Source organism: Haliotis cracherodii, unplaced genomic scaffold (genome assembly GCF_022045235.1).
Source record: "Haliotis cracherodii isolate W230 unplaced genomic scaffold, xgHalCrac1.p SCAF_3, whole genome shotgun sequence".
Lineage (NCBI taxonomy): Eukaryota > Metazoa > Mollusca > Gastropoda > Lepetellida > Haliotidae > Haliotis > Haliotis cracherodii.
Window position 1 is genome coordinate 24,248,268 of NW_027266286.1, and position 27,956 is coordinate 24,276,223.

General features: G+C 40.5%; 1 protein-coding gene across 1 annotated transcript; it reads right to left on the minus strand.

Annotated features, from left to right (window-relative positions):
- Window positions 1-580: 580 nt before the first annotated feature.
- Window positions 581-27,812, minus strand: LOC139475314 (multidrug resistance-associated protein 1-like). Its single transcript, XM_071258540.1, has 30 exons — window positions 27,780-27,812; window positions 25,741-25,917; window positions 23,823-23,942; window positions 23,189-23,317; window positions 21,860-21,979; window positions 20,949-21,010; window positions 20,093-20,227; window positions 19,520-19,783; window positions 18,616-18,793; window positions 17,835-18,155; window positions 17,139-17,276; window positions 15,408-15,554; window positions 14,926-15,010; window positions 12,920-12,986; window positions 12,440-12,566; window positions 12,157-12,333; window positions 11,750-11,917; window positions 11,338-11,524; window positions 10,458-10,529; window positions 9,880-10,010; window positions 8,688-8,925; window positions 8,053-8,363; window positions 6,972-7,171; window positions 5,647-5,773; window positions 4,183-4,284; window positions 3,895-4,041; window positions 1,714-1,872; window positions 1,408-1,574; window positions 941-1,135; window positions 581-704 (listed from the first exon to the last, which is right to left on the minus strand). The coding sequence occupies exons 1-30, from the start codon at window positions 27,810-27,812 to the stop codon at window positions 590-592; spliced, it is 4,599 nt and encodes a 1,532-aa protein (XP_071114641.1). The 3' UTR covers window positions 581-589.
- Between the last annotated feature and the right edge of the window lie 144 nt (window positions 27,813-27,956).

Here is a 27,956-nt window from a genome sequence, read left to right on the forward strand (position 1 = left end):
CTACAATATTTATAATAGCAGTGGTCTGGTCCAGACTCAATTAGTAACAGACCGCCGTCATATAGCTGGAATATTATTGAGTGCGCGTTAGACAATAAACAAACAAACAAACAAACAAAACAAATCCATCTTGTTATGAGCAAAACATGCCCTACGACTCTTGCTCAAAAGTTGTTTGATCAGAGTTACAGCATTTAGGGCTTTTTAATTATAAAGGTTTGGAAAAGTTATAAAGTGGACAGATGGAGATCATTGTTACGCATCAATGGCAAACATGATGTCCGATGCCGATTTAAAGTTGTACCTTATATTCCTGTTTGTTCAGTTGACTTGCCTATGCATGTGTTTGTGACGGCTGCCACCTTTTAGCGAACACCTGTTATCATCGCCGTTCGATAGTGGTTTATAAGACGCTATTATGCTATAGTCGGGATCGTACAATCGTACAATATGTTTAAACATTTAGGCCTGACAATATTGGTTATTTTGTGACCTTCGATGCTTTACATAGTACAACATACACACAGTATTATTATATTGTTTATTGAGAAGGTGAAATATTCAATATATTACACCCAAGAGTCTTGTATTATGCCGTTAACCCTGCTGCTTTGGCCATGTTGTAGAAGATGCTGTCAGGCTGTTGTAGCAGGGAGGAGGGTGTGTCAAACTCACACACACAGCCATTGTCCAGGACCAGGATCCTGAAACGAAAGAACGTCGAAATGAAATTAAGAAAATGTGTATCTAATATACAAAATGAATGTTCTCATTTCATAACACTCGTTTTCATGTATTTAAAAAAAAAACTATTTAAAAGTATTCATGATCTTTCATTATAATTTTCCTGAACAAATACGTTTTGTCGAGACCTGTAGCTGGCACATATTCTTCTACGTATTGTATATGACATCAGTTAATACATAAACAGAAAGTCTACCTGTCATAGTCTATGACGGTGTTGAGTCTGTGGGCGATGGTCAGCACCGTGCAGTCCTTGAACTCTGACCTGATGGTCTCCTGGATCAGGTCATCTGTTTCCATGTCAACGGCTGCTGTAGCCTCGTCCAGTACCAGGATCCTGGTCTTCTTCAGAAGAGCTCTGGCCAGACACAAGAGCTGCCGCTGACCGACACTGGAATAACAACACTATGCTTGTGGAATATTTTATTCATGAGGAGAACTACTGGAAAGTAGTGCAAAGGTCTATTAATTACTGGACATCAGGATACAAAGTCGGCAGTGTGGGAAAAGCAGGTTAACAAATATAAGAATGACAAAACAAAATTACAATGTATTGATTGTATTAACATCGTTCTGCGTGAAATGTGTTGTAACGTTGATGATAAATCAACAAAAACAAACAAACAGACAACTGGTAACATGACACAATGTTAAGTCTGGTACCTCATGTTTTCCCCTCCCTCACTACACTCGTGTTCCAGTCCGTCAGGAAGCGTCTCCACAAACGTCTTGAGATGAGCCTGTTCTAGTGCCCGCCAGATCTGATTGTCGGAATACTGGTTGAAGGGGTCAACATTACCTCGCAGACTTCCGGCAAACAATACCGGATCCTGCAAGTAGCGTTCACACTCCTTTCAAGAATCTTTATATTAATCATTCAACACTTCAACGTAGTTTCGTATTAATATATACGATTAATATGAAACGACAACGCCTATGGCGCAATTGTTAATGACGAGGAACGTTTACCTGAGGTAGTATGGTGAGTTTGCTCCTGAGATCATGCAGCCCGAGTGTACTGACGTCAACGCCATCTATGTTGATCCCCCCTCCTGCAGCTTCTATCAACCGGAACAGGGAGAGAGTCAGAGAGGACTTCCCCGCTCCCGTCCTGCCAACGATGCCGACCTGGAAGTTACAGAAGAGATTCACAGTGAACTATATGAGCAACGTGAATCTGAACAATCATTTATTGACGGAATGCTTCTACATGTATTTGACACTCGTTTGAATGTGTTCCTCGAGGTGTTCACCGGTTGATAGAGATATAAACTGGCGAGAGTCAATACTGTATCAGTTGACGTGGCTGGTGAAATGGCAGTGAGAGGCGTTTGGAAACGTTCATGTTTAATTTAGAACACTCAATAAGCTGTCGTCCTCGACGTTTTACAAAAGTAGAACGCTTATTGTAACTGTGTCCTTCATTCACGACGAGTGCTATCTTGAATTGCTCGCCCATTATAAGAACACCCCTTGGAATGATTAGTAGGTAACACACGGATTGCCAACCTTGAATATAAGGGATCTGTGTAGCGTAATGGCGTGTCAGAAACAGGGTTGGGGAATTTACTATCGCTGTCAACTTTTAAAATTGAGTTAAGTTTTAAGGCATTCCAGTATAATGCCTATGTGGAAAGTTAAAAGTGACGCAGTTTGCAGTTACTATGTTTGAGAAAAAGAGGAGTACAGGTATATATATTTATCATATAATGGGTAGGTTTCACGGCAGGATAAAGCCAACGGATAAAAACGATATCCGTTGGGGTCATATGCGGATAGAGATGCAAATATCAAAGGTCAAGTAGGGACTACTTTCACTGTTTATAAACAAACTATGGCGTCACCCTCGTCCTTCGGCGATCGAGCCAGAATTAACCATCGGGAATGTGGATAAACTACAGGGATAATTGCTATCATTATCAAAAGAACAGTCTAATATACTGAGAATCAGTGTCTAACTGTGATGTAGCTGAGGCATTTTATAAGTTTGGGCATCTTTGGAGATATAAATATCGAAACAATTTTGCGAGGGCACGAGGCCTAGCCAAGCAGGATCAGTAGCCATATCTGTGCTTGTAGACATCTGCGGCTTGAAAACTTTTCCACAAATTAAAATAGTTGGATTTGGCCGAAATATGTTTGAATTGTTACCTTGTTTCGTTTTGTCGCTGAGTGTACATCTTCTTTATATGACAGGACAGACCGACTGTCAACAACGCCTGACCGTGGCCGTGACGTCTCATAGACTAGGGTTAGAGTAGCTTCCCTTTGACAAAGGGCAGTTACTCTGGCGGACAGACCGAAAGGCAATTAAAAACAACTGTTGTTTTGCGTATATGTTGCTTCGCCACTGTATAAGAAACATATTTCAGTTGGAACTATATTGGCTACTGTCACTGTTTGACTGACACATCGCTTTCCCTGTGACGTAATGAATATTATTGCGCGCATTCCAGGAAAACTCGCAATGTTTCGGTAATGTTTTGAGAGGGGGAAAGCGATTTTGAAGCACAGGATTAAAGACTGACATTATATGATAAAGAGGTTATCACGCTTGTGTGTTTGGGGATGGAAAAATATCCTGTATTAGGAATAAACACTATGTATTTAGCTCGCCAAGGCTCGCTAAATACAATGTTTTTTCCTAATGCAGGATATTTACCATCCCCAAACACACTCGCGTGATAATCTATATATATGTGTAATCATAATATAGGTATAACAATCAGAAATATTGACATATACACGTGGGCCTTAGGAAGGATAACAGTGAAATTTCACCGCTGAGCTATTTGTTTCTCTATTAGCCTGACAGTGTCAACATTAGAGCCTCATGAAACAACAGATTAACAATAATGTTACCTTTTCTTTAACCCGTGGAGATCTGGGTTAGAATAGGTCTTCATGATCAGTAAGCCTTGCTTGCCGTAAAAGGCGACTATGCTTGTCGTAAGAGGCGACTAACGGGATCGGGTAGTCAAGCTCGCTGACTTGGTTGATGCAGGTCATCGTATCCCTATTGCTGTGTGGATCGATGCCCTTGATGTCAATTAGTGGATTCTCTTGTCCAGACTCGATTATTTACAGACCTCCGTCATATAGCTGAAATATTTATGAGTGCGGCGTTAAACAGCTAACAAATAAACAAACCTTTTCTTTAGCATTAACAGTGCATGTGATCCCCCTGAGAACAAGCTCAAGCCCTTCTCTGTACCGAGTTGAGTAGTCGAGGAACTTCACCACCCCTGTGTCTGGCCAATCGTGATTAGTACGTCTCTGGGGTATGTCCCATGCCGGCTGAAGAAATCAAGATGAACAAATGCATTGTCAAAGTCAAACTCTCGCTAAGCATCAGCATCCTCACAGGGGACGCCTGTGACTTATCAACATACTGACATATAAATGTCAAGATTTCATTGAAATGTATTTGATTTTTACCTCTGAATATATTTCTGTATACTCTTTAACTCTCTCCACGGAAACGATCTGTGCCTCTACTTCTGAAACCATTTGCACCATCCAGTTCAGGTTGGCTGTTATCTGAAGTCAATGTACAAACGTTCACCCATACTTAAACAACGCAGGTGTGGATACATGGGTAGGGCGTTAGAAAGAAGATACAAGGCAACATCTTCATGTCATGCCATCCTTCATAATGTCCACACAACTGTCGCATAAAAGGACTGATTTAATATGCCGACTGTTCATCGTGTCATTAGCAATGAACAACAGCAAGCTTGATGCTGCGACGTTAAGCAATAATCACCCACTCATATCATCTATCGGAACACAAATTATGCAACACAAATTATGTTCATAATTCCACACCTAGCGTTGCACCAGCATGGCCATAGGGACACTCACTGTATATTGTTTTACTATGAGTGAGTGAGTGAGTTGGGTTTAACGCCGCTTTTAACAGTATTCTAGTTATATCGCGACGTGTCAGCTTAATGTGGGAGGAAAGCCCGAAGTGATGCAGGTCTCAGATTTTTACCACTTCGGTGAAACCCACGGGCACGGGTATGGTGCTGACAAACCTAGAAACATAATCAGGGTGAACTGGGATTCGAACCCACAATCATAGGTTTCTGACGAGCCCAAGGGACGCAACTCTGCACAGCGAATTGCGGCGCCTGATTTAATATGCCGACTGTTCATCGTGTCATTAGCCATGAACAACAGCAAGCTTGATGCTGCGACGTTAAGCAATAATCACTCACTCATATCATTTATTGGAACACAAATTATGCAACACAAATTATGTTCATAATTCCACACCTAGCGTTGCACCAGCATGGCCATAGAAACACTCACTGTATATTGTTTTGCTATGAGTGAGTTAGTGAATTGGGTTTAACGCCGCTTTTAACAGTATTCCAGTTATATCGCGGCGTGTCAGCTTAATGTGGGAGGAAAGCCCGGTGATGCAGGTCTCAGACGTTTACCACTTCGGTGAAACCCACGAGCACGGGTATGGTGCTGACAAACCTAGAAACATAATCGGGGCGAACCGGGATTCGAACCCACAATCATAGGTTTCTAGCGTGCCCAAGGGACGCAAATCTGCACAGCGAATCGCGGCGCCTTAGACGACTGGCCCAACCGTGCCCCCTGTTTTACTATGTATATGATCAATCTCTCGTAACTCCACAAAAATGGCTAATGTACATTAAATTTTACATAATGTATAACATTGTTTATAATATTATTGTACATAAGAATAGCTATATGTCTGTCTGTCTGTCTTGTTCACTGGCTCTGAGCTATCTTCATTGCAAGAATGCTAAAGGATGATTAGTACACTAACAAAATAAGAACTATTCATTGTCACTTTTATGGTCACAATCATTTTTTTTAAAGTAACATGCAATGTTTTTACCTGAAACGAAAATAAACTACCTCAATGGCATATAAGATCGACAAGCCCACAAGACCTCCTGACAGGGTGTCACGTGACATGACGGCAAACAGGGAGGCGGCCAGGACGATGATATTTCCGATGATCTCCAGACGGACACCTTGCCAACTGTCGCAATACAAAGGTGATATCAACACGAAAGTAGACCTGATGGCACTTCCTGTAGAAATCTATGTGGTGACAAGAAGGTGCTCCTCACTACTGATGCTTTGTTAGATTGTCAGCGTATATAGCCTCTATTAAAGTTACTTGTCATAAGTGGACACGGGTGGCCCAGTCGTCTAAGGCGCCGCGATTCGCTGTGCAGAGTTGGGTCCCTTGGGCACGCCAGAAACCTATGATTGTGGGTTCGAATCCTGATTCGCCCCGATTATGTTTCTAGGTTTGTCAGCACCAAACCCGTGCTCGTTGGTTTCGCCGAAGCGGTAAACGTCTGAGACCTGCATCACTTTGGGCTTTCCTTCCATATTAACACGCCGCGATATAACTGGAATACTGTTAAAAGCGGCGTTAAACCCAAATAACTCACTCACACACTACGTGTCATAACTAATATCTCAGAAATTGAACTATAATATTTCAAGTTTATACTGTGTAAGCGTATATGACGACATGTTCTACAAATTCAAAATGTCAACGCAAAGTCTCCAATATTTGCCGAAACAGATTCCACAGGACGTAAAGACAACATAATAGTGAATGGATCACTCCAGAATAGTGATGACACCATAAGGAAAGTAAATACCAGAGAGAAAGGAAACTTTTAAAAATTCAAAATGTCAACGTCGCAAAATAATCAGTCTCGAATAACAGATTCATTTGATATGATTCACAGTTTTATGGCAAGTGATTCCTGTTTATATCCACCATTCTTTAGAGATCCATTCACATAAATCCCATCACTATTTTGCCTTTTACCCTCAAAGGAATCTGTTTGGGCAGAAAATCGAGATTGGTTATTCTCTGGCGTTGATGCTTTGATTTTGTATGCCGGATAGGAAGGTTGCGCATGATATCAAACCACTGCTTTCGATTTCTGTTTTGTTTGTTATTTAACGCCGCACTCGACTGACTGTCACGTCATGGGCTTCGATCCACGCAATTGGTATATAAAGAAATCCAATCAACCACGTCAGCGAGTTTGACCACCCAATCCCATTATTTGTGTCTCACGACAAGCAAAGGATGCTGAAGACCTATATTGTTACCCGAGATTCCGCACTTGTACTCGATCATCAAAGCTCCAGTAACATAAATTGGCATCGGTGTTACAAAAACAACCAAACAAAAGTATGTTATCACATACCAGACAGCACACACTGAGTAAAAGTTGAACCTCTGATTTGTGTCCACTCGGTCTTCTGATTCCTTGATGAACCTCGACTGGGCTTGGAACGATCTGATAACACTGGCTCCAGATAATGTCTCCCCAAAATGGCTGTATATCGGGGATCGAGCTTTGGACTCTAATCGTTGCAGCTGCCGTGAAGTGGTTACGTAGAAGCGCTTTTTAAAACAAGATGTATTCTTTTATTTTTTGTTAAGAATACCAGTATTTTCAAAAGTATTTGGGGGCGGTCGGGTAGCCTAGTGGTTAAAGCGTTAGCTCGTCACGCCTAAGACCCGGGTTCGATTCCCGACATTGGTACACTGTGTGAAACATAACAAAAACGTGTGTTTAAACGTCATGTTCTGTTATGGTTTTTGATATATCTCAAAATGATAATGGATGAAACAGATGAAAAACACATGTCCTCGAAACAGCAAAGCTACATCCTGCTACGCCATCACATATGTTAATCTATGCTATGTTACATTATGACATGCTATACTATTGTCTAAAAGGCGGACCCCATTGTCAACCTGGAGATATTTTCATGCAATTAAATGGAAAGAAAAAACTCCTTTCAAGACGATTGATGACTGGCCAATATGCCAAAACCACGAGGTGAGGTGAAATGGGGTTTAACGTCGCGTCCAAAGTTATTGCATAGCGACGTGCACGTACGTGTGTGTGTTTGTGTGGCTGCTTGTACTAGTCCGGACTGATGCCGATTTATAGGACTAACTCACTGAGATACCATGCCGCAGTGTGTAACATGACTACCCCACTCAGACACAGTATACTGACTCTGAGCCAACCAGTCCTTGTTTTAGCCCCTTAATGCCGAGCGTCAGACAGGGTAACAACAAGTACCATCTTTTGGTATGACGCGGCCGGTGATCGAAGCCCGGACCTTCCGCTCTCCGGGCGGACGCTCTACCACTAGACCACGGAGTCGGTCTGCCAATACAACGAACAATAAATGAACAGGTGCTAACAATATTACTTTGAGACTTAAAGGATCTATGTCTGGGAGGGGACAATCAATAATGGCTGTATTTACCTGAACAAAGAAGTACAGAATGACCAAGGGGACGACAACGACAAGAAATATGGGCGTGCTGTAGGAGATGACGATGATGCTGCTGAGGACTTGGAACAATGTGTTGATAGCAGACTCCACCAAATTCGCCATCCTTGTGTCGATGGTATCAATGTCCTGGGAGAATCTGTTGACAATCCTGCCCGTAGGCGTGGTGTCAAAGAAGGACATCGGTGCCTTCAAAACATTTCTCAGCATGTTTAAGTGGAGAATACCGGAAGCTTTTACCGTCCTTAGGTTCCACAGAAAGGAAAATGTCAAGATGGAAACGGCTGTAAATATAAAAATTTACCCGAAATCGAAATTATTTGGAATGGTACCTTTGATCTGAATAAAAATAACGTATGGCTCAATATTACATCAGCATGATCCAGAATGAAATTCGGCAATATATATTACTCTCTCGTATGTTAATATGTCTCTAGGAACTCTAATAATTTTAAATTATTACTTTTCAACCAGGAATATCAAATATTCAATTATTAATCACATTATATAACAACACATGTTTTATCCCTGATAAAATATAAAGTAAACAATAACAGAAAACAAATACAATATTTCCATCATACATGTAGTTTGCGGTCAGGTCTTACTTTGAGCTACACCAAAGATACCATAGGCTTCTAGATAGTAGCTGTTTTTCTCCATTCGTCCTGAACTGTTGGAAGGAAGAAGTGTCAGATTGTTGAGGGAATTGTCGTCAGTCCATTTGCTGAGCCATGTAATTGATGTTACCGACGTTGCTTGAAATAACGAGTACATGATGAGAGCGATTACCACAGTCCAAGGTCCTATAGCTCTGCCGTATGCAAGAAATACATTCAGAGTAACCTGGAACAAGATAATTGATATTGATTCAACGGCAATCTCAGTAGCGTTGATCGATGCTCATGATGTCAGTCATTGGATTGTCTGGGCCTGACTCAATTATTTACAGATCGTTGTAATATCATACTGTTGTAATATTTCTGAGGGGGTCGTTAAAGAGCAAACAAACAAGTATATTTTGTAAAGTACCAAGAACTTTTAATGCCAAGGCATTACTCTGCAAGCATAAAATTATATACCACACACTTAATGTCTTGGCCTTGTGGTTCGCTCTTATATCATATTTTGGTTTGTCAGCAACCGAGTGGTACACATCTAAGACCTGCATCACTTCGGGTCTCCCTCCCACCTGAACCTGACATGCTGTGATATAGCCGAAGTACTATTCGAAGCAGCGTTTGAGGCAAGTCACTCTCACTCTAGCCAAGCGACGACAAATGATAGACCATACATGACATTTAAAAACGTAATATTCAAGACAGCTGGCAAGAGGTCACATGTATATCAGCTAAACTTTACATTCTTTTCATTCTGCATTTATGTCCTACCCGTGAAGAGCCGGGGTAGAATAGATCTTCAGCAACGCATTGTCGCCGTAAAAGGCGACTATGCTTTTCGAAATTAAGAGGCGACTAACGGGATCGGGTGGTCAGGCCTCGCTGACATGGTTGAAGCATGTCATCGATCCCAATTGCGTGGATCGATGCTCATGATATCAATCACTGGATTGTCTTGTCCAGACTCGACAATTTACAGGCCGCCGTCATATAGCTGGAATACTGCTGAGTGCGGAGTAAAACAAACCAAACCAAACAATTATGTCCATGAGTTGATATTATATTGATGAGTTAATGCTATTGAAAATACTTGTGAATATAATCATGCATATAATTTTCAAGAAATATTATCAAAATATTACTGTGACACCATGTGAGGATATTCTGTAATCATAAATACCTTTCCAGTCTCTACTTGTTCTTCCTCAATCAGTTTACTCCTCTCGCTTAAACGTTCTTCCTCATTCAGTAGGGATTGTTTCCCGTCTGTGGTTTGGATCAGGGACTTCCTGTCAGACATGCATGTTAAAACTATAAAACAACATATGTTTAGGTGCACCTAATGGAAAATGTATTTTCCGAGTTTGGATAGGTTCCTTCTTTGCGGCAATATTGCACTTTAGTATTATTATATTTACACAAATATAATAATAATAGTAAAATAATAAAAATAATGATTTGAAAACTTCTGCAGTGTCTCTCGAGATTATGGCATATTTGGTTTCATTTTTGCATTCTTCCGCGGTTATCCTGCCCAGTAGCAATGGGCACTCTTTTGATGACTATGTAACTTCCAAAGTGACATAGACCAGGAGATGAATTATGAAGACTGAAGATATCAGAAAGGTACTGGAAAACAAACACTCATTTCACGAAATGACTAAAGTGTTAGTTATTTCAGGAAATGACAGTCTGACTAAGACATATATACATTGATGGGTTCAGATAACGTGACACAAACTTACATTAGAGTAACACTCTCATCATTCGTCTCCTCGCTAGATTTGACTGATTTCATCCGTTGACGAACACTCTTCTTTATTTCAGTCACTGTTTTAAAAAAAAGTGATAAAAACATTAAATCTGATAAACCTACTCAATACTCAAAAGACACATTATTGTGACATACAAAAAATCAAGGAGAATCGCTATAAACTTTTACTGCCGATGATGGGAGTATATCTGTTGAAAGAATAATGTCTGGAGGTTTGATAACGAGCAACGGTTCATATGAAGAACGCTCCCCCGATATGCAGATAGGTCGTCACACCAGAGGGTTGGGAGGTAAGATCAGAAGCGGGTGTGCGCCAATTTGTGCATGAGCAGGGATTCATGCAACGTTGATGGAGGAATGGAAGACATCGCAAACGTTTCATCCAGACATGCTCCATTGACAGATCAGGGTGTCTTGAAGGCCAGGGTAACATACCAACATGCTGCGAGGTACCCGGTACATGTATTCCTCTGACTCGACAACTACCGTTTTCACTTAGGCATGGCATCAAAACGACCAAAAGAAGTGTCGTACTGAACTCTACCCTTCCGAAGATTGCCAAGAATGTCAATAATATCTGTCCTTTCCTACAGAACATTTGAAACAATCTGTCCCCAATATTCATTAGTATATAACGTAGTAACGTTTCAAAGAGACCTTTAATATGAGCGACAGTTAATGGGATGCGTATGTCGAGCTTTCAACCTGGTTCAAATAAAAAAAAATGAATATGAAGGACAACTTTTGCCTTGGAGTTTATTTCTTATTATAAGATGTAGATCTACTATGTTAGATCGTTGTGAGTTCGAAGGTCCATGCGCTGTTTATTTGATCATGAACATGATGAATACTTGTAAAACCTACATTCGGGTTCGCTGACATCAGAATCATTGCCCTCAAAAAGATATTTCTGTATGAGTTGGGCAAAGGGTCCGTTATGCTGGAGAAGCTCCTCATACGTCCCCTTCTCTGATATCTGACCACCGGTCATCACTAAGATAGCGTCCATCTCTGGGAGCCAGTGGATGCCGTGAGTGACCAAAACCCGGGCCTTGGTAGGAAGAATGAAAGTCATTATAGTCTAAAACATGTACTAGATTCTAATGAGCGGGGAAGTAAATGTGTACGCTGATTTTAGCATTATTCCAGAAATATTAAGGCAGGTGACATCAAGAATGAGTTTCACACAGTGCACCAATAGCTTCACATATTTATCCAAATTCAGAATCATTAACCATCATCAGTTTTACGTGTATAAAGTACATGGCGTTCTTACCTTGCCTGCAAGCAACCCTTTTCTACTTAGGACCTTGTCAAAGATGTGTTTCCCCACATGACTGTCGACAGCACTGAGTGGATCATCCAGCAGATAGATGTCAGCATCGTTGTAGACAGCTCTGGCTAGAGACACCCTCTGCTTCTGTCCTCCACTCAAGTTGATACCCTATAGCAATAAATAAGCGGTCAGTTTTTGCCTTTTCTTCTTTTTTTCTACTTTCCATACACCACCGATGGAAGTAGCAGTCAACCTTTATGTAATCTATATGGTTTACAAAGGGCGATGTTTTGCTCGGGTTTACAAAGCACAAATGTGGCCAGCTTAAGACCGAGTCTAATGATACGCATATAATAGTGAAGGCATCTTCTACTCTAAAATACTTACGAATATCACGAGATACTCACTCTCTCCCCAATCTCTGTCATATCACCAGCTGGTAACATCTCCAGATCTGGAGTCAGAGCGCAGCACTCGACCACTTTGTCGTACCACTGTCTGTCCAGGGGCTTCCCGAACAGAATATTGTTCTGCAAGGAGTCGTTCTGGATCCATGCAATCTGGGGCACGTAAGCCACGTGACTCTGTCAGGATATAAGTACGAGTTAGTATGTTATACAATAAGGTTAGAATTATTTGACTTTATTTCTTTTTGTCCAGCACTATAACAGAATGAAAGAAAATAGAAACCTTCAGACTGACATGGCCGTTGACCTTGTTCATCTCGCCCAATATTGCAGATACAAGTGAAGATTTTCCCGATCCAACTTGACCTACGACAGCTACAAGCTGACCTTCGTCAACAGTAAAGTTGATACTGAAAGAAAAGTGTTCCTTTCGCTTCAGGATATGACAGCTGAAAATATCCATTCTGTTTTAATTACTTCAATCAATTAGTTCAATTCAATCAAGAAAGGGAGGAGCTTGATGATATCGTTCTCTCCCAGTAAATTCCGATGTCAAATAACAATGTTATTTGGACGGAAAAACGATTGTTGAAAGCGTCCAAAAAACGTCGTTTTTCCGTCCAATGACCATATACGGAAAAAAACGACGATTTCGTGCTTACAGTGTTAGTTACGACCATAAGCAAATTATTACTGTAGAGCACATTATGACCGTATAGTCGAGTACAGGTAACTGAGTGTGTTAAGTATTAGGTTTATTTACTTTGTGAGAGCTGGTCCAAGTTCGGAAGTCCACCGGAAACACCCGTCTGTGATCTTCAGTGCAGGATCTGAGATGATAACGACGTAAGAAACATTATTTGAAATGTTATTTATTTGAGTGGCCACTCCCTTGGTATTGGAGACATATTAGCTTCCATTAGAACCGCAAGCTGTAAAGATGTCTGAACTGAGCTGTATTTTATCAGCGGCATAAGAGGTGCACCAATCAATGCCTTACTTTATCAATGCATCAGTATGCCTAACTTTATACAGATTCACTGAGGTAACACTATATGTGCAACTAAATAGGGAGAGTTACTTGATGGTTTTAAACAATGACATGATGATTTTACAAACTTTGGACAGTTTATATATATTGGGTCTAATGATGTAAAATCTGTGCAAGAATAATATTCTTAATTTCGTTTTCTGAAGATGGACAAATAAACAAATAGTGGAACTCATCACCTACCGTCAGACAGTTTGCAAAGTGGTAACTTTCCTTCAGTTGAAGCTATTTTCATCCATCTCCCAATATATATATATATATATTGTAGGTAAGTTACGGTTAAAAGTTCTAAACTTAAGTAAGACTAGCCATGCGTAATCCTGCAATACGCTCAAGTAATATTCAAAATTTATTTAATTAGGTTTTGTGACATAAAACATTGTGCCTTTTGAAGACTTATCTCTTGCACTTACCAACAATGAAGGTTTATGTCAATACATTTTTCATGGACGACATGTTTTAGAACATTAGGTTTTTTTTAAATTGAGCCATAACCAGATATAACGAAGTCCAAGTTCGTGACCTGACCTTTCTAACAATATATTGGCATATATCAGACTTCCAGCGTCATTCATATAATCAACCAATGAATGTCTTCATTGATAGGGCTAAAATTGTTGTAATAAAATCGGACAAAGTACACGTCCTTGCATTAAGGTCACCACTGATAAAAATACTTTTGTCGCAATCTACAGACAACTTACACGATATTTCAGTGTGTAGTCTGGGAAATTGTTTCATTAGAGTAATATGGCGAACCGATAGTTGAATATAAGCAATACCAATATATACATCTCCCTTACAAGATGACCGCCTTCGTGATCTAGTGGCAGAGCGTCCGCCCGGAGAGCAGAGGGTTCGGGATTCGATGCCCGGCCGCGTCATACAAAAATACGTTAAAAGATGGTGCTTGTTGTTACCATGCCTGGTGCTCGGCATTGAGGGGCTAAAACAAGAACTGGTCGGCTTGGTGTCATTATACTGTGTCTGATTGGGGTATTCATGTTAAACTGCGGCATGGTGTCTCAGTGAGCTAGCGCTATAAAATCGGCATTAGTCTGGACGAGTACAAGCAATCACAAACATACACCCACGTGTATGCAGGTCGCTATATAAGTGCAATAATCTTGAATGCGATATTTAACCCCATTTCACCTCAAGATACATGTAACAATTTTCGGGAGGCGAGAAACCAGATTTCATATTCCGAAGATTCATCTATTTTATTAAAGTAATTTACGTTCTGTAACAATTACCAATAGAAAATGACATTATATATACCAGTGCTTCAACTTAAGTGGTAAAAGTTGACGACCTTTGTTACTTTGTCCTCAATTACACCGTCATACAACAAATATATTGTTCTAATCGTCTCATTATTAACGTATTAAAATACGTGTAAAATGATGCAATGCCAGTAAATATAAAACGTCAACGCCAGAGAATAACCAGTCTCGATTATCCTAAGAAACAGATTCCACTGGGCGTAAAAGGCAAAATTGCGGTGAAAATCAGTGATGATATCAGGAGTTTGATCGCGGAAAGGACAATCTCCTTCTGGGCATCTTACTTGAGGAAAGCTTATATCTATCAGTATTTTTATAGAATACCCCTTTCCATCTATCTTTGACTATCACATGGTTGCACGTATCGCTTGTCAGCTGTGAAACTGCAGTCATGTGTTATACAATCACTGGAACTTCATGACCATTACATACCTTGTGTGAAGCTCCACAATATCTGATTATCATCTAAATCTTCCGCATTGAGGAACTTGTTAATTCTCTTCAGTGACACTATAGCCTGAAATTGCAAAACAATTGCTCATGTAGCACTGACCAGATATGCATATTCATACTACTACTGTTACTCCTATACATGTATATCACCAGGAGCATTAGCGGGTAACAGTGGCGCACTCATCTGAGGCGCCACAATTGTGATATGATATTGAGTTCGAATCCCTGTTCGCCCCGTTTATGTTTCTGGGTTTGTCAGTATGATATCCGTGCTCGTGGGTTTTACCAAAGAGGTACATATGTGAGGCCATCATCATCTCGGGGATTCCTCACTCATCAAGCTGATATGCCGATATGCCTGGAATACTGCTTAAAGTGGTGTAAACCCAACACACTCACCAGGGGCACTAACACTGGGAGTACATATTCCAAAAAGGAACAAACGGTCATATACATTGTACCTGAACTAAATCTGTGAAAAGAGTTGGTAAACTGACGACCGCTAGTCTGACGATGCTTAAGAGTGACATGGCAGTAAAGACGACATCAGGTCGTAGATAGTGATCTTCTGATGTGAAAATATATGTCGTGAACGTAGCTAGTGATACCTGCAAAATATACACATTAGATTAAAGGTTCTGTATAAGTCTTTTGACATACGAAGCAGTCGTGTAATAATGATCACACATGCCCTGTGGCAACTGCGATTGGCAAAGAAACAATTCGATCTCCACGACCTGACCTGCATTGTTAGTAAAGCTGCTTTGCACTAATGCCAGGAGCAGGATCGATGTTATCAGTTATGTGGCAGTGGGTTGACTGGGTTCCTGGATGCACTTGAGGTGTGGGACACTTGGATGTTATCAGTTATGTGGTAGTGGGTTTCTGGATGCACTTGAGGTGTGGGACACTTGGATGTTATCAGTTATGTGGTAGTGGGCTCCTGGATGCACTTGAGGTGTGGGACACTTGGATGTTATCAGTTATGTGGTAGTGGGCTCCTGGATGCACTTGAGGTGTGGGACACTTGGATGTTATCAGTTATGTGGTAGTGGGCTCCTGGATGCACTTGAGGTGTGGGACACTTGGATGTTATCAGTTATGTGGTAGTGGGCTCCTGGATGCACTTGAGGTGTGGGACACTGGGATGTTATCAGTTATTCGGTTGCGGGTTCCTGGATGCACTTGGGGTGTGGGACACTGGGATGTTATCAGTTATGTGGTAGTGGGTTTCTGGATGCACTTGAGGTGTGGGACACTTGGATGTTATCAGTTATGTGGTAGTGGGCTCCTGGATGCACTTGAGGTGTGGGACACTTGGATGTTATCAGTTATGTGGTAGTGGGCTCCTGGATGCACTTGAGGTGTGGGACACTTGGATGTTATCAGTTATGTGGTAGTGGGCTCCTGGATGCACTTGAGGTGTGGGACACTTGGATGTTATCAGTTATGTGGTAGTGGGCTCCTGGATGCACTTGAGGTGTGGGACACTGGGATGTTATCAGTTATTCGGTTGCGGGTTCCTGGATGCACTTGGGGTGTGGGACACTGGGATGTTATCAGTTATGTGGTAGTGGGTCCCTGGATGCACTTGAGGTGTGGGGCACTGGGATGTTATCAGTTATGTGGTTGTAGGTTCCTGGATGCACTTGAGGTGTGGGGCACTGGGATGTTATCAGTTATGTGGTAGTGGGTTTCTGGATGCACTTGAGATGCGGGACACTGGGATGCTATCAGATATGTGGTAGTGGGTTCCTGGATGCACTTGAGGTGTGGGACACTTGGATACAACGGCTAACTAAGGTTGGGATCAACACATCAACACTTCGTACAACTTCGTGAACCTATTCGAAGTGTCACTTTTCTTTGTGTAATAATATTGATTTTACTAAATGTGGATGGATACTCTTACTTGGATGATGTATTAACATTGCATAATGTCACGAGACTGTTATTCTTAAATACAAAACAATGCAAAACAATAATGATACAGGCAGTATCAGAAAAGAACGAAGAACAAACAAAGATAAATTATGTAACTTTGTTCAGGAATATCCCACATGACAAACTTCGTTCCTCTGACCCATGGGGCATTTGTGGCTACACGTGGTGGACAAAGATATGTTTATATTGAAATTATTTGTTCCTTAAGCACAAAAGGATTGGGTTGCAATGGTAGCTGATAGACATACGAGGTAGGGAATAAGGGTCCAGGAGAAGGTGTTGAAACTCTGCGTGAGGGAGATCTTCCACAGAATGTGAAGTTCTTGCTTCCGGATTTCAAGGATCCTCTCTTGGAATGACGGTTCCCAGGCGTATAATTTAAGAATCTGAAACAACAGGGAAACATACAAGTACATTTCATGTAGAATATTACTTACAATAGTTGTCAGCACACGCACACGCTAATGCACGCACACAAACTTAATAATATCATGAAACCTTATGAAACTAGTCATGTACACTACGTCTTCTTCTTATCAAACCCCCCGGCCGTGTCATACCAAAAGACGTTAAAAGATGGTACTTGTTACCCTGTCTGACGCTCGACATTAAGGGCCTAAAACAAGGACTGGTCGGCTCGGGGTCAGTATATTGTGTCTAATCATGAGTTTGGTATTTATGTTAAACAGCGGCGTGGTATCTCAGTGAGCTAGCACCATAAATCGGCATCAGTCCGTACTAGTACAAGCAGCCACACACACACACATACACACACACACACACACACACACACACACACACACACACACACACACACACACACACGCAGTTCGCTATATAAGTGCAATAATCTTGGACGCGACGTTAAACCCAATTTCACCTCACCTCACCTCACCTCAAACCCCTGTATATTTAAGGTACGGTGACTCCACTGAACACTCTACCTTTATTCCATTGAGGACTTCATGCATCATCTTCATCCTCTTGTCCTTCTGTTGCATCAATTCAGTCTCATATTTCTTCCACTTGAAAGTGGCAATAGTGTTGACGGGCAACAACACAAATAACACCGCCATCCCAGCGAACATAGAGGCTCCCAGAGACTGGTATAGGAGGTAAAGGGCAATGGCAATTTTCAGAGGATGCGCCCACGCTTCCCAGGCCCACATTGTAAACGTTCGTAAATGTTCTACGTCCACAGACATCAGGTTCACAATTTCACCTGTTGTCCATTCTATCTTGGCCTTGTTGCTCATCCTCAAAGACTGAAAGTTATGTAAATAGAAGATGTTACATGTGCTACATGTTCTAATAGTATAATATGAGAAATCTAAGAAGCAAGTGTGTTACAGACTACAAGTATTAAAAGGAAGACACTACATGTACAAGTATGAATGTAACCTGTGTGGTTATAGTATGGAAAGTGGATAGAAATAGGGTTAAATGCTGCAACAATATGTATGAAAGTTAATTTTATGTTTTATTCAGTTGTGCATGAGGACAATAATGGATTGATGTTTGGCTATGGTGCCTCTAATGCATTTAAGAATGATTATGTCTAATAAGCATCTTTGATTTTGTAGACATTAATAACTCATGTCTATGATTTATGGGGTAGATTAATGATTGATGTGATCCTTTTACTTCAGTTTTTTAGCAGTTCATAATCGATTTGATCTACGCAATATCATAAGCCGTCACATGAAATTGTATATGTAAGTATACCTTTCTAAAGATTGCAGATATGGTGACAGCAGCGACCCTCAGCGCCACCTTTCTAGCTTGGTACCAGTTAGCTTGTGAAAAGACTGTCTGAGTTAATGTGGAGATAGAGAGGATGACACACAACACGTAGCCTTTCCACGTGGGTATTGTTCCGTCTGTTGTGAACGTAACGAGCAGGCTGCAATAAATATCTATCAATATGAGTGTATTTCTCTATGGGCTGATCATGGTAGTGTATTTCTTTACTGCTTGAACATTATAATGCACAATATCTGTAGGCAGGAAATGCACAAATATAGTGAATGCTATGATAGTCAATGATGATGCATGATAAGGCTTCAGAAATGTATCACCAGGAATAAAAGTATATGATGGTGTTGAAACTATTCAGTTATTCCTGCATTAATGTATGGCATTTTATGCCAAGATCAGCAATAACTCATTTATATGAAGGAGGCATGAACAAAATGGAATCTGGATTTAAAATACCCGGCAAGGTCACTTTATTGAACACGATGACACACCATCAGTCAGGATTGGATTGATACTATCCAATCCAAATGGTTATTTGACGGTAACGAGCAACCATTGCTTCAGAATGTTGGTGTTCAATTTCATGCTAGAACCAGTTTCTTGAATCAAATCTTATAATGTCGTTGTAACACTGAATACTGTTTTCATTCAGATTCATTGCTCCAAGAGAACAAGAACCCCATCTACTGACGTGACCAAACAAGAACGAATAAGGAGATTGGGCATCTGTTAAGGTTGCACAAAAAGAAAGGGATAGTATATTTTGCTTGTGAATGAATCCCTCGTTTCACTTCCTTTGTTTCCCTAATACAAATAACCACACAGTAAAACAGTGGTTGATTGAAGAACAAATAATGACAGCAATACGTACCCAAGTATCAAAGGACTGGCAAACTTAAGCATCTCGCTTACAAGTCTCCACAGCTGACTCTGTATCATATCGAACCAGAAGGTCCTCCATAATGTCATAGCTAGGGACACGTTGTTGCTAGAGAAAGTCAAATCCGCTTCTGTCATCTTCGTCGTTTTGTCTTTTATCAACAAAGGAGACTTTTCATCAGCAGCATCCAGACTGAGAGATTCGCTAAGTGTTTTAGAATATAACACTTTCCCGTCTCTGTCTGTCGCGTTTTCTCTATGAAAGAACGTCAAGGAATACACATTTTGCCACCCAGTTTCAGTAATAGGTTGTGATATTAATCCGTATGTGGAACTGATTGTTTCATAACGTTTCATGTAACTAATTCTCGGATTTCATTAGCTGCTGCGTGTTTCTTGACAGAGAGAAAACAAGTGACATTACAGATATGGGGTGTGACGAGAACCATTGGTTTTTTTACATACTGTACGTCAAACTAGAACAGTGCACAGAGCTCTAAAGTAGAATATATATAAGGGACGTATTGTCCCTGGTGTATGTGAAGAAAGGGAATAAAATGATTACCGTGTCTTGGTCTTGTCTATCTCTTTGACCCACTGTGGCAGAAACCGCATCACATTAAGGGCGGACACTTCATCGGGATGAATATCATAGACGTCTGCTTCTGTCAAAGCCTTTTGATTACCCCTTAGTAATAAGCTGTGAGCAAAAATTCAGAAATGTCAGTTTCCAGCTTCATATTTCATGGAAAACAGGAATTCAGTGTGAGCAAGTTAATGACGAAATGCTGAAAGTATATATTCCATTGCACTAGATAAGCAATCTTATTGACTATAAGTATAGGCAAAATAAGGAGACTCCCATCCTTGCAGTCACAACCCGTAACGCCCAACGTTAACTCTTATACATGTATAGTGCATATTGAGTTTTTGCAAACGTTACAATAATCTGATATTGGTTATTTGCAAACATTATGAACCATAAAATCTGTTACGGTTTTTTTAAAAAAAGCTCTACAATGTACCTTTAAAGTATTCTGTTATAACTGCATTTTTAACATGGCATTTTGTTATAGTTTTTGATCATCCTACCACTTCGGCCAAAGGGGCCTTATATTTTGGAGGAAAAGCTTTAGTAGTGTGATGAAGTATTATGTGCATGTGTAAATGGCATATGTTTGTTTCATGTTCTTTAAAATAAACATAAAATTATATTTAAAATACGAAATCTAATTTGCTCGACAACTTAATCGACAACTTTCCATATATGTTCTGGCATATTTGATCATATTCTGTTGGTGCCTAGGCTATATAAACATACTAGGGTGTGATCCGGATTATAAACCATCAAGAAGACCATCAATTACGACAGACAACATTATTGTTCTTGCATAGCAATTACTACAATTATGTAGAGTGACCTGTTCATCCACCAGAAGGTAATCCTTGAGAGAAAGGAAGCACTCAGATCCGGGCACGGTTCCTGAAAGAAATACTTTATTGAGTCACTTTGAAAATTTGCATTGAAAAGTTGTATAATTGTTGTTGTTACTAGCATCTGTTTGCGATTATGTCACACTTGTGGTTGGGGATGCATTGATTCACCAAAGTCCTTATGGATCATGGTTGTGCTGCAGTATTGTATGATGGAGATATTGTATCGACACATAAACAGTGGATGTATGTAAGGACATGTATGAAAATGAATATGAATGCCAAAATATGTACGCGTATTTACACAGTGTCAATTATGTTAAGTGAGAAATGAATCGACAATAATAATCTTGCTGACGGTTTGTTTGGTCATCAACACCAAAACCTGCAGGCAATACGTAATCAGTGGCTTCTTACAGCGGAATAATGCAAAACAGACCACAAATGTAGATCCCCAGTGGGCGTGGTATAAGTGTTTGATGGTAATGGGTGAACGCAAAAGAAATTGCTTGGTTAGCAAATTAAATGTTATGGAATCACATGGAAATTATTCATAATACACTACATGAATATGAGGGCATATTACTAGAATATATATTTTTCCATTTATCGTATCTTGACATTGCTTTAGAAATACATATCTTAATGTAAGAGGTGTCTCGACACAGCCCTTCATATGCTTTACAAAACCTTCTCCATTAGACACTCTTTATGAGATAAACTAAGTAATGTTTTTTCATCGAATATATTGAAAAATATGTAAATCGTCTAATGTAAACACACGTACATGTAAAATAATATGTGCATGTAGATAGCACGAAACGTGTTGAGAACAATAACGGCTCTGTATGAATAAGGATCTGACGGCTGGTAATTATGTTTGTATTACAAGTCATACCTTGTTCTGGATAGTCCTCTCTGAAGACGTCTCTGCACAACAACTCAGGATCAGCTCTAACAATACTAGCCCATAGTATATGTAGAATGTTACAACTTTAAGGGTGTTCTGTCCATATTGCTGAAACATATTGAACGTTAATAATACAATTTGAATGTCAAAATGTATCCATAACCGTAAATAATGTCTACTTAGAGCAGTCCATTGTACGATTCCGACCACGTCATAAGCTTATGCTTATGAACAAGGTGTTCGCGAAAAGGTGGGCGTACCATGCCCTATCGGTGGCATATGTCACAAAACACAAACAAGGACAAGTCAATTGTTCACCTGAAGGAACAGGGGAACATAATGGCACAAGTCAAATGAGGGAATTGCATCGGACCTACTTGAAGTGACACCCGTTATTCAAATGGATCCAACAGAAAATATGGGTAACCTTGATGTGTTGAGATGGTCACCACTTGAGATACATCTTCGGTGACATGGATTTTCGAAGAGATAGTGCTAAAATAGCAAAGGGAAACCTCTTTGGGGAGTCAGAAAACCATCTGTTCAGAGCAATCTACTAATGAACAGCATGAACAGCATTTTAATAAGCGTCGTGTGAAGCTTAATCACCTGATTTACAGAAGATGGACTGAGCGTCTGTGCTCTATAACTTTGGAGGATGCAAGATTCCTCTTGGAAAGAGGTTGCAGATCCTTATAACGTTTGACTTACTACACAGTCTAACCACGTATGTTTTCTATCTGCACCTTCTTCGTCCCTTACCTTGTTCTTCCCTTACCTATTTCATCCTAAACGGTTAGTATTCATTTTTATGTAGGGGTGCATAAAGTATCATTATTGATATTTACATAGCGAATGGGTCCATACACTTATAATGACGCAAATAAGTCGAATGACCATATTCACAAGTCAGACGAATTTCGTTACGCTGGAATGCAGACACCCAGTCACACATTTTTACACAACCACCTTGGTTCATAACAATTTATCTTCCATTCACAGAGCCGCATACATTTCTCTATAAATTAGAGGAAGTGGGGTAGCCTAGCAGTTAAAGTGTTGTCTTGAGGTCGTCGCTCTGGGGACCAGTGTTTGATTGTCAACATGAGTGAGTGAGTGAGTGAGTTGGATTTAACGCCGCTTTTAACAGTATTCCAGTTATATCGCGGCTTGTCAACATGAACACATTATATACATTGTTCAACCTTTTGCAGCAGCCCGACGTGAAGTTGGATTAATATTGGTATGCTTACTCATTCAATCTCTATAAAAGACGTATTAAGCCATTACATTAGTTTATTTGTTTCTTCTAGCTACCTTCTCGAAGATGATGGAGTAGAAGGGGATGATGCCAGCCATTGTGAGCAACAGCCAGAAGGTGAACATCACCCCGGAAGTGATGAGGCCTTTCTTCCTCTCCAGTAGCAGTAGCAGCATAGCAAACAGCTGAAAAAAAGACACCATTAAGATGTCCATTTGGTTTGGATATTGTCTTAAAAGCAGAGCAAATAACTCAAACGCAGAGCAATTAACTCAAACGAGACATGGTAATTGGACAAAGGGTTGCTATGTCGCACGTATGTCTTTGCAGGGACGTTTTTGTTCCATAGATCAAATAGGTTTAGATGGCCGAGTTGGGTTTTACGTTGTTTTGGTGTCAGATTGATTTTGAAAGCACCAAGGGATGCAGATCTTCGACGTTTACCACTTTGGTGAAACCCATGAGTACACGATGATGCTGACAAAACTAGAAACATAATCAGGTTGAACCGGAATTAGAACTCACAATCATGGGTTTTGGGAACGTCAAAGGGACCCCACACTGCACTTAGATGTTTAAGCCACCCATGCCTATAGGATGTGCTGATGAGAAATACAGTATATTGATATCACAATACTTCTACTTGTTATGATGAAGGTATTTGCAGGGTACGAATTATTCTTGTCTTACAAAGGTAACTGCCTGGACTGCAGGTGAGATGAACATGGCAGAGAAGTTGGTGGTGTTGTAACTATCTGCAGCGTCGATGAGTCGTATGACAGAGAGTATGACGAGGCATGAGCATACTATCTGAAAGTCAACACAAAAAAGAAATCATGTATCTGCTCAAAGTCCCTCCTCATAAGGCCAGCAAAAAATGTGTTGTACTCTTGTCATATCACTGGCAGCAGGAACACTTTTAGTTCTGATTTGCAAGTTGATGCAGAAGAACGCACTGACATACACGCTGGTAGACACAGGAGTGTTTAACCTGTTTCGCAATTGTCGAGTTCATTGAGTTGGTAGGGCGGTGGGGGTAACCTAGTGGTTAAAGCGTTAGCTCGCCACGTCGAAGACCCATGTTCGATTCCCCACATGGGTACAGTGTGTGAAGCCCTTTTATGCTGGATATTGCTCGAATATTTCTAAGAGAGGCGTCAAACCGTACTCACTCACTCGCGAAGCTAGTTGGAATATGCTCACACGAGCACGAGCTGATTGTAGCCATGTGATAGTATCGATCTGCTTCTTGACATGAGTGTGTCAGTCACTCATACACGATAATCACCAAAACAATAACAATTCTCAGCTGAATATCGAACCGTATTCAATTCCTTACGTCTTGGCTTGTGATACGACTTAACAGCGCCATGTTACACTTAACGCTAATATGTACCCAATGTGCTAGTGTACATGTATGCTATCATCCCCAGAACGTAATGGACCATGCCACTCATTCATAATCATTGGGGTCAGGTCACGGTGTAGGCGCGTGGAACTGCATAAATAGAGGCCATGACAAGAATACAGACTCGGTCTTAATACGGATATAAAACAACTGGGAACATCACCTGGCCTATTAGCATTGTGAATACCCATCTTACGCTTCGGTCGGTCTTAATACTGCTATCTTATACTACGTTATCTATTCTATTGCTATGTGTCGACAGTGGTGTCATGCTTCTTGTAAATATTTCACGTTCTCTTTCTATATATAATGTTGCTGTTTGTAAATTAGCAATCTCATTAAAATCAGATCTTGAGGACATCTCATTACGGGTCATGTCAGAACGACCTTTCGCGAATTTTGACCGACCAATGAAATGACTGACAAGAAATCAACATTAGCCAATCAGAAGGCGGCTTTCTCGAGCTTTACGACACTAGTTTCAAACTGGCGACTACGCTTCGAGACATATTTTGACGTATTGTCGATTAAAAAAATTAAAACTGATAAGAAGAATGTTCTGGAATGGCTTATAGATGGCTTAGATTGTATGGATATAATCGTAAAACCCGTTACTGTCGTTCGGAATACCCCGTGTTAAATATTTCGTGGTTGCATGATTAGAAAACACATTCCGTCACTTTCATGATCTGGTAGGCGACGCTCTGATTGGTTGGGTGAAAGGTCGTTCTGACGTGACCCTAAATGGGAAGTCCTCAGATCTTTGTTTAGCGATAGCGATAACTAGCTATAGGATCAGATTTTAATGAGATTGGTAAATTAGTGACCTCCGTTTTAAAAAAATACGAACTTGGTTTCTTTAGAATTTAATGTCTTTGCACATCACGATTTATTATATTAAAACACAAAATAACGAATTTCTGTACCAGAATGTTGATGTGAAAAATGTGAGGTTGTTGTTGGAAAATCCAAAATGTCTGTTACTGACAGTACACAGTCCCATTTTAGTTAGGTGACAACCATTTTGGACTTTTACTGACGGTATACGGGTTCATACGGGGTCAGTAGTTCTGGTCCCTGATTGGTCAATCTCACTTTGAGAATAATGCTTAATTTCTGGCTTTTGAAATCAGTGATGTTAAACCACACTGAACATTAATACTGTGAATGTTCATCTTACATATATGATGATATATTTACCGTCTTTGCTAGATATTTATATCGTGACGACAACGACGTCGATGTGACGTTCAGGAGGTAGTAGAGATAGAACGGCGACGTCAGCCACAACCACCCACATGGCACCCACACCAACACCGTGGACTGGAAGCAGTCTGTGAACTGTGGCCAAGTGTTGTACCAGGTCAGGTTTGTGTCCTGGAGGAGACAGAAACATCCTGATTACATTTAATTAAGCAGGATGCCACGAAACTAGGGGGTTCGTGGTATTAAAGTTGTATTGTTTCTACTAATCATAGTTACTGTTGTACATATGTGTATGTAAGTAGTAGTATTTGTAGTAGTAGTAGTAGTGGTTGTAGTAGTAGTTGTAGTAGTAGCATTAGTAGTAGTTGTAGCAGTAGTAGTAGTAGTAGTTGTTGCAGCAGTAGTAGTAGTAGTAGTAGTTGTAGCAGTAATAGTCCTAGTAGCACTAGCGGGAATCACTCACGCACGAATACGGCGTTAGCATTGGACGTCTCAACATGCGTGATTCCCGTGCACCCTTTTGAGTTGAGTTGATTGGTTCAACTGTGTCATATGGCCCTGTGACGCAGTGGTAGCATTATGCAGATGGCTGTTTCAATGAAAACTCGTTCCACCCGTGACGAACAGGTCTGGTTGTTGATGAAATATAGTGATAGCTAAATAGACAGATTTTTTATTCATGTACCGATTGTCTTTTAATGTAATATCCAGTTATGTATGACTGTTTAATAATCTCATACCAACTTTGACTGGGGTAGGTCCAATAGTTTTTTTCAGATATTGTAGTAAATTACCTTCCAGACTATATAGTAGACCACAGGGCAAGTCCTGTAAGTAGGGCGTCGATCTGTGGCGCTGCCTTCTTTCTACTATAGATCATTAACCAAAAGTATTCGCTGTGCGGTATCCTTGGATGCTTAAACCGCTTAACTATTGTTGTTTTATTGGATTAAAACTGGGAGCAATCTAGTGAGCGATGTTAGCGGTTATGTTACTCATATTAATTAGTGCCAAATTGACATATCGACCGTCTGGATTACTAATGCGCCTAAATCACAACTGGTTCTACTACAATAATTAAACTACCACTAGTACTGTTACTACTACATCGACTACGACAACATGCTTCTACTACTTCAACGATAACATCTACTACACAAGTAACTAATCATCAACAACCATGACAACCGCAACTACTACTACCACTACCACTACCACTACTGCAACAAAATATGCTACTAGTTAATATCTAGAACCACGAGTACTGTTGCTACAACCAGTTTATAAATGAAGTATCAAAATTCCAAAAACATTGTGTTCAGAAAACAGGGTTTCCGGATTAACAGTGGTTCACCGTAAAAATACAATTACATCACCATTTTTCTAACCTTGCATTAAAATATTCGTTTCTGATTGATTATTTCTGGTTGTAGTATGTCCCACTGACAGATAAGGTACACATTTCATACACCCCCTGGGAATACCGAACTACCTTACCAATGCGAATACAGTGATTTGATTACAATATCTCGTAGCAAAACACCTTTCAAGTGCAGTGTGGCGAACTTGACCGAGTTTTCCCCGAGTAAAAGCAAGGGCGATAACTCTAGATTTGTTTGTGTCAGCTCGCGGTCAAAATGTCCGTGTAACGTTTCGCTGGTCAAACTGTTGAAGACATTTACCGAAAACAGTGCCGGTCTGATAAATTCGTTGTCAGCCGGTCCCTCGGAGTGTCACTGAACCTGTGTGCGGGCCTACGTCCCAGAGCCGGTGGGCTCGCACATAAGGTGCATCTCTTCATATACCGCTGGAGACCGGTCGACAACGGATAGTGTACAACATTGTATTTTAAGATCCGATAATTAAATTTTCTAAGGGAAATTTCATTTCAGTGTACATTCGTCATACCAGAGACCATATGATATGGTCTCTGGTCAAACTCAGTGCATACCACACGTGGACCTTTTTAGGTAGCGAACGATACATGTAATCTGAAGTAGGTGCACAACTAATAGCATATATCGGCTACTCACCCATATCTGGGTCCCGTCACAGAGCGAGGACATTGTGTGTGAGTATCCAATGGTCGGGGCTATAGTTGTTTAGCGTGCTTATCTGCGTGTGACCTGACGTGACCCGATTTCTCTCTGTGGTGAAACGACATTAACATATCAAGATCTTTACAGCGTTAGCTAGACTAACATTTAGTC

What these genes read in the sequence shown, in the direction of transcription:
- LOC139475314 (XM_071258540.1), bottom strand. Translation starts at nt 27,812, where the DNA reads ATGTCCTCGCTCTGTGACGGGACCCAGATATGG. An exon ending in AACAAGTAGAGACTGGAAAG is followed by an intron (nt 8,926 to 9,879) that starts GTATTTATGATT and finishes ATCTTGTTCCAG; the next exon opens with GTTACTCTGAATGTATTTCT. An exon ending in CTGTTAATGCTAAAGAAAAG is followed by an intron (nt 1,873 to 3,894) that starts GTTTGTTTATTT and finishes TGTAACTTCCAG; the next exon opens with GTCGGCATCGTTGGCAGGAC.